We start from the raw sequence: 8,264 nt of genomic DNA, 5'->3' as shown, positions 1-8,264 counted from the left end.
TTCCCTACCTGGTTTGCATGCCTCTGCTTCAGTCTCCCCCAGGGAACTTCAAGACTCTTAGGGCCACTTAATACCCAGTTTTGGAAACAGAACTGGTTGTAAATCATGATTCTACCATGTACTAGCTGAGTAACTTTTCATAAGTTACTTAAATGCTCTGAGCTTAAGTTTCCTTATCTGTGAAATGAACATGATAATACTTTATGGCAGGGCTGCTATAGGGGCTGGATAGTATTAAAGGAATGGCTCTGGCTGCTATTAGACAGTCAGATGTTGCTATTATTAATATTTCTGTCCATATAGAGATATATTCAATATATACCAAAATCCTATAGTACCAGTTCAACCAACATTAATACAAGAGAACAAAAAAGGCCTAAATAGGGCTTCCCTGACGGTGCAGTGGTTGGGAGTCCACCTGCCGATGCAGGGGACGCGGGTTCGTGCCCCGGTCTGGGAAGATCCCACATGCTGCGGAGCGGCTGGGCCCATGAGCCATGGCCGCTGAGCCTGCGCGTCCGGAGCCTGTGCTCCACAATGGGAGAGACCACAACGGTGAGAGGCCCGCGTACCGCAAAAAAAAAAGACTTAAATAACATATAGTAGAATTAGGTACCTCAGGAACTAAGGGCCTGCTTATTAGAAGAACATGAGAGGAAATAGAGATCGGTACTCTCCAGTATAAGAGAATGGTTGTGATGCCTTATAGTAAATAAGCTCCAAGCTCCCAGCCAAGGACCAACCACACAAAATATTTCCCAATTCTTGCCCTGGGGCAAAAGATCTGACCCCAACAATTTCATCTATTCTTTCTTTCCTTCCAACTTGTCAGTGGGTACTGAATATTTCATTAATATGGTTTTGCTCTAGCAGCAGGCTTTAAACCAACAGGGAGTTTAAGTCTGAGAAAGGATGTCCACTGTTGGCATCAGCCTGTCCTTTGGTGACAGCAGAAAACACTTTCATTAAAAGAAGCAGTCAGCATATCAAAGGATTCTTTTCTATTGCCTATTAACAAGGTTTTAAAGATCTCATGTTAGAGTTATCCTGAAAATGGTATTCTATACATTCTCAACCACAGTGTCTGTAGGTAAAATATGGTACTGATACACATCTTCTTTGCAAAACTGATTGGCTGTCCAAGAGAAAAAACTTGTAATAGCATCACTAGGATAAACATAAGTTTCATGAGGGCAGAGACTTTGTTCACTCTTGAATGCTCAGGGCCTAGAACAGTGCATAGAGTAGGCACTCAATAAACATTGGTTGAATGAGTGCATACTTTGGTCACAGGAATTTCCTAAGCTGTCCCTTGGGACATACTCATAATGTATAGTATTGGATAGAATTGTATGTTAAAATGACCCTGTTGAAATGATATAATTCGCTTGTGGGAGAATCAATGGAAATCAGAGCTTCTTGCTATTTATTTCCTTCTAGATGTTAATAGAAATTACAAGGAGCTGCGTGACTCCAAGTATCATACGTTATTGTTAATACCACCCACACTATTATATTTAAAGGACTTGTCTTAAATTGCCTTCATGAACTTTCATAGATATAGTTTACCTAAAGGCCCAGAATTCCTCTTCATTCACTGAGAGTGTTTTGTGTCTCCTTGACCAAGTGTTGCCCCGACTGTTTCCCATCCATACGTCGTAACCTGCATCTGCTAGAAGGAATCCAAGGCTGCCATTGGCGTAATTCTCAAGCCAGGAGGCACTGTCTGCAAACAGAGCATGCTGCAAGTATACAACTGGCTGGGCACCTGGAAGGAGGGAGGAAGGAAGAGAGAGAAATTTATAATAAATAAAGCATCTCAGGAACATGACAGAAACACACACACACACACACACACACACACACACACACACACACACACTGGGAAAAGCAAAAACCAAAAACAGCATTCACTTTTCCTCTTGTCATTAGTGTAGAGTGTTGTAATCACATAACAAGTTTTTTGAGCACATACTTTGTACCTGGTGTTATGCTGATTGGTTGACATGCATGAGCTTATTAAATTCTTACAATAACTCTATAAAGTAGGTCCTACTTTGAGGATCCTCATTTTATACATGTGGCGACTTAAGGTAGTTAAGTAACTTTCCTAAGGGGTCATTCAGCTAATAAGGTACATGGGTAAGACTCAAGCCTGGTTCTGTTTCATGCCAAAGCGTGTGCTTGTAACTGCTCTGCACTATGTATTCACTTTTACATATCTCCTGGGTTTGACTTACAGAGGCATGAAGATGATCATGTTTGATGGAGTCTTATGCCTCCTCCAGGAGGAGGGGGAGGTGAGCATAAATGTACAATGACTATTTCCTCACCAAACTTCCAGTCAAACCCCCAGCCTCTGCCCACTGAAGCGTATTTGAAAACTATAGCAGTAAAATCAGCTCAACGCCCTCTTGTGAACGCTCAAGTTTCTGAGGAAAAGAACCAGAATGGAAGATTCTATAACTTAGTAGTTAAGAGCACAGGCTCTGGAGTCAGGCTTTCTGGGTTTGAATTCTGGTTCTGTCATTTGCCATTTGTGTGACTTGGAGCCTATTACATAACCTGTTTTACCTCAGTTTCATGATCTGTAAAATGGTAACTCTTAATAGTGCCAACTTCATAGGGTTTCTGGGAGGTTTAATTGATTTAATTCATTTAAAGCATTTAGAAAGATACACCTAATAAATGTCTTTTAACTCCAAATCTTCCCCCAAATTCTCCCTCCTTAAGTAAAGCCTTTCTTGTAAAAGTTTTCTCCTTTTATGTTTCATAGCACCTCCCTACCCCACCCCTCGCCGTGCCTAATATTGCAAGATTTAGCAAAAACCAAAACAAAGATAAACAAAATGACCCAGGATGCTCTGTTAAATTTGAATTTCAGATTAACAATGAATAACTTTTTCATATAAGTACATCATAAAGTGAGATTTACACGAAAAACTCATCTGCTGTTTATCAGAAATTCAACTTTAGCTGGGCATCTCATATTTTAGATAGTAATCCTACCCATGTCCCACTCGCAGTTTTTATTGTGAAACTCTTGAATTCTTGAACTACATCATTTTAGCTGCCTCTAAATGTGGATGGGAGATGAGATGATTCATGGTAAATGGTCTCATTTACCATGAATCATCTCATGGTAAATGATTTGGTAGGTAAAGGCCACTGGGCCTTTGCAGATATTTTGCTTGCTCTTCTCTCTCCCTCCTCGGGGACTTTGCAGTTATATTTCCACCCCTCCCACCTTTTTTTTTTTTTTTTTTTTTTTGGCGGTACGTAGGCCTCTCACTGCTGTGGCCTCTTCCGCCGCGGAGCACAGGCTCCGGACGTGCAGGCTCAGCAGCCATGGCTCACGGGCCCAGCTGCTCTGCGGCATGTGGGGTCTTCCCAGACCGGGGCACGAACCCGCGTCCCCTGCAGGCGGACTCTCAACCACTGCACCACCAAGGAAGCCCTGTTTCCCCTTTTAAAGAGTGTAATTCGTCTGCTTTTGCATGGCTCGTTCCTCATTCTAGAACGGAGCCTTAGTAACCCCATGCTCTTTCATTGCATAAACTGTCTGTTCCTCAGGTCAAAGCATACATGAATGTTAAAGTTTTCCTTCCTGGAAAAAGTTTCAGAAATGCCACTGTCATTTAATTGGGTTTTTTTTTTTATCCTGCAGAGGGAGGCCTGTTGATTCTAGAGGGGGCAGGAGAGACTCTTTTGGGATACCCCGCAGCCAGCTTCATACAACCCAGCCAATCTCTTTCCAACAGTGAGGAAACCCACTATTCGGAATACAGCAATTTTCCACATGAGAAATCAGTAATGAGCTAACAATATGTAGGCTCCACCTCTGCATTTACTCCCTAAGAAGAAAGCCTGGCGGCAGTCAAGATCAGTCTTGCTCTTTGTAATTGTAGGTTCTTGCCTGTCTTCAGAGAATTGGAAAAGAATGAGACTCCCTGTTAACAATGTAAAGACTAATCCAAAATTCAAACCAATTTTGATAAATCAGTCATTGTCTTAATGAACAGCCAGCAATAAACTTTAGTCATATGCAATTCTCCTTCTCAGGAAGAGACACATCTGCTACCTGTGCTCCTAGTGTCTCTTTGTCCATGGGGAATTCTGTTGACACTGAGTATGTACCCATCTTGCGTGGTTACTTCGTACTCCTCACTGGGGTAGCCATTGTAGGTGATGATTTCACTCTGCCCAGTAAAAATATGAGCGTTAGCTAAACATCTTCTCTAAAGGTTATCAAAAGGAACTAGAAAAAAGCAACTAGTGTGTGCTTTTTGGGGTAAATTACCTGAAATCTGTAGCCCCAGGTAACTGTAAAATTAATTTACTGCATAAAGTCTTGATAGAAAAATAAGTAGACTCTTAGAAAATGCTAGTGTAAATTTTTTTGGGGGGGTTGGAGATAATATCTAGCCTTGACCCACTCTTCTGACAAAACTATACTCTCAAGTCATTTGTCTTTTATTTTTTTAAAGTATACATATATATATTTGAATGAAGCATAGTTGATTTACAAAGTTGTGTTAGTTTCTGGTGTACAGCAGAGTAATTCAGTTTTATATATATATATACACACATATATATATTATATATATTCTTTTTCATATCCTTTTCCATTATGGTTTATTACAGGATATTGAATACAGTTCCCTGCGCTAGACAATAGAACCTTGTTGTTTATCCATTCTATATGTAATAGTTTGCATCTGCTAGTCCCAAACCCTGCCCCGCCCCACCCCCCCAGCAACCACAAGTCTGTTCTCTACGTCTGTGAGTTTGTTTCTGTTTTGTAGATAAGTTCATTTGTGTTTTAGATTCCGAAGATAAGTTCATTTGTGTCATATTTTAGATTCCACATATAAGTGACATCATATGGTATTTGTCCTTCTCTTTCTGACTTACTTCACTTAGTATGATCATCTCTATGTCCATCAGTGTAGCTGCAAATGGCATTATTTTATTCTTTTTTATGGCTAAGTAAAATTCCATTGTGTGTGTGTGTGTGTGTGTGTGTATGTATATACCACTTTTTTTTAACTTTTTGTTTTATATTGGAGTATAGTTGATTAACAATGTTGTGTTAGTTTCAGGTATAGGACAAAGCGATTAAGTTATACATATATATGTGTCAATTGTCTTTTGAGACCCCTCTTGGTTTAAATATAATAAAACCATAGTCCAGTAGAGGGCAGTCATATATATAATCCAGAGGGCTTAAATCAACTGACAAAGGATTAATCTCCAAAATTTACAGGCAGCTCATGCAGCTCAATAACAAAAAAATAAACAACCCAATCCAAAAATGGGCAGAAGACCTAAATAGACATTTCTCCAAAGAAGATATACAGATTGCCAACAAACACATGCAAGAATGCTCAACATCATTAATCATTAGAGAAATGCAAATCAAAACTACAATGAGATATCATCTCACACCAGTCAGAATGGCCATCATCAAAACATCTAGAAACAATAAATGCTGGAGAGGGTGTGGAGAAAAGGGAACACTCTTGCACTGCTGGTGGGACTGTGAATTGGTTCAGCCACTATGGAGAACAGTATGGAGGTTCCTTAAAAAACTACAAATAGAACTACCATATGACCCAGCAATCCCACTACTGGGCATATACCCTGAGAAAACCATAATTCAAAAAGAGTCATGTACCAAAGTGTTCATTGCAGCTCTATTTACAATAGCCCAGAGATGGAAACAGCCTAAGTGCCCATCGTCGGATGAATGGATAAAGAAGATGTGGCACATATATACAATGGAATATTACTCAGCCATAAAAAGAAACGAAATTGAGCTATTTGTAATGAGGTGGATAGACCTAGAGTCTGTCATACAGAGTGAAGTAAGTCAGAAAGAGAGAGACAAATACCATATGCTAACACATATATATGGAATTTAAGAAAAAAAAATGTTATGAAGAACCTAGGGGTAAGACAGGAATAAAGACACAGACATACTGGAGAACGGACTTGAGGATATGGGGAGGGGGAAGGGTGAGGTGTGATAGGGCGAGAGAGAGACATGGACATATATATACTAACAAACGTAAGGTAGATAGCCAGTGGGAAGCAGCCGCATGGCACAGGGAAACAGGCTCGGTTCTTTGTGGCTGTCTGGAGGGGGGGGATAGGGAGGGTGGGAGGGAGGGAGACAAAGAGGGAAGAGATATGGGAACATATGTATATGTATAACTGATTCACTCTGTTATAAAGCAGAAACTAACACACCATTGTAAAGCAATTATACCCCAATAAAGATGTTAAAATAAAAAGAGTATGTAAATATAAAATAAAATAAAAGAAATTCTTAATATTCTTAAAAATGTAAATTCAAAAGAGGAAGTTATCTATAAAAAATATAATTCTGCTTTATATTGCTAGAAAATATTACTTATTCAGCCAAAAAAGAAGATCTACCTAGCTTAACTCTTGGGGAAATGTTAAAAATCACCCATGTTTTATGTTTTCTTATCAGAGGTTTTTCTGCCATACAGGAACTTTAATATCTCACAATCAACTGATCTGCTTTATTTGATGGTCTTTGGAATTTTCCATCACTTACAATATTCATCCACACTTCAGGATTTGCTTCTTTCTCCAAATTAAAGAATCCACCAGCATTTAAAGTTCCACAAATCAAATAGGTTGTTGTTAAAAACAGCCACATCATGCGAATGCCTGGCGTAAAACATTTAATAACCACAGATTAATGTTACATGTCAAAGTTGATTAACGAAATTAAAATAGTCCCCTAATGAAAACTTGACTAACATCCTGAGAAAGCTGAGACAGTGTGGAAGGGAGTAAATACAGTGAGCTAACTCCGAGCACTATTAATCTGTTTTTTTTCACATACAAATTACCCTGACATAGTCCACTTCCAGAAATGAAATGAATTCAATCTAGTATGAAGGCTTATTTTTTGTTTTATTTTAATCTAAGCTTTTTAATTAATTTAAATCTTTGCTCACCTGTGAGTTGCCAGAACATATAAAGATTCAGCGGACAAGTTTCCATACCATGGCAAAGCTAAAAGTGGAGTTATCCTCTAGTCTCATCCAGCAACCCACCAAAAAAACAAGAGCGATGAACAATGAAGCTTCAAGCAAACAGGCTTATGATCAGTTTTAAGTGATGTGATTATTTTTCTTGTGGACACCCAAAGGCAAATTTTGCACATTTAAATGTGCAGTGTCTCTTCCTTGGCACGGCTTAAAAGCGTCTCCTCAAACCAGCCTGACCATAATCGCAAGGCAGATTACTCATCATAGGGGAGTTGCAGTCCAATGGCCTGAGTTTGAAGTCCAGCCTCACCATGAACAAGATTTCTGACCTTCGGTAAGTTATTCAGTAGCTTTGTCTCCTGGTTTTCTTGCTGGTAGCATTAGGATAATAATGTAACTTACCTTATAGGGCTGTAGGGAGGATTAAGCGACACACAAAGCACTAAACCCAGTGTGAGCTTTCACTATTTTTTTAAAATCTAAGAACGAACAAGAGAATAACATCAGAGAGGCTTTACTGTAACCAATTAATGACAGACTTCTAGAAATTCAGAATTTACTTTTGAAGTTAAATAGCTTTCCATAAATTTGCTATCTGGATGAAGACGATTTTACTTTTGTAAATGTTATATAATTAAAAACATTTAGAAACTAATAACTATTGAGGGCTTAGCTTGTGTCAGACACTGTTCTAAATGCTTCACATTGTGTTATTTAAACCTCAGAGAAATGCCATAAAGCAGCTACTGTTATCATCCTCGTTTTGTCAATGAAATTAACAAAGGCTTAGAGAGATGAAAGATCTGCCCAAGGTTACAGAACAGAGAGGTGACAGAACTAGGACAGGAACAAAGGCAGCCTCAGCACAGAGCCCTTACACCTGGCTACCACTCCCAACCTGTCTCCCGATTGTGATAAATTTTGATCTTACCTAGTTATGTGAGCTTCCCTTGTTCCTGAGGACTCTTAGTGATGAAGAACTTCTGAACTTTTGCATGAGACAAAATGAAGAATGAGATACGATTGCAGTTAGAAACCAGAGACATGAGAGACAGGAAGCCCATGGAAATGAAGAAACCCTGGACAGTGACACACGCCCAGGGACAAATAACCAGTTTGACTGAATCCTCCACGTTTCCACTGAGCGACTGTCACCGTTGGGAGGGTTCAGCCACATTTTCAAAACAAGGTGTCAAAAGTGGAAGTATGTACTCAGTATCCTAAGACAAAATCAGA

The 8,264-nt window shown here is 39.3% G+C and overlaps 1 protein-coding gene across 1 annotated transcript in view; it reads right to left on the bottom strand.

Annotated features, from left to right (window-relative positions):
* LOC103075427 (lipase member N) overlaps positions 1-6,694 on the bottom strand; it is a 17,135-nt gene extending 10,441 nt beyond the window's left edge. Inside the window, exons 1-3 of the mRNA XM_007470303.1 lie at positions 6,587-6,694; positions 4,082-4,199; positions 1,570-1,768 (exon numbers count right to left, since the gene is read on the bottom strand). Of these exons, the coding sequence (XP_007470365.1) occupies positions 1,570-1,768; positions 4,082-4,199; positions 6,587-6,694 (425 nt within the window). The remainder of the gene's footprint in view (positions 1-1,569; positions 1,769-4,081; positions 4,200-6,586) is intronic.
* Between the last annotated feature and the right edge of the window lie 1,570 nt (positions 6,695-8,264).

The sequence above is a fragment of the Lipotes vexillifer genome, unplaced genomic scaffold (assembly GCF_000442215.2).
Source record: "Lipotes vexillifer unplaced genomic scaffold, Lipotes_vexillifer_v1.1 scaffold690, whole genome shotgun sequence".
NCBI classification, from domain to species: Eukaryota; Metazoa; Chordata; class Mammalia; order Artiodactyla; family Lipotidae; genus Lipotes; species Lipotes vexillifer.
This window is presented reverse-complemented; position numbering and strand designations above follow the sequence as displayed.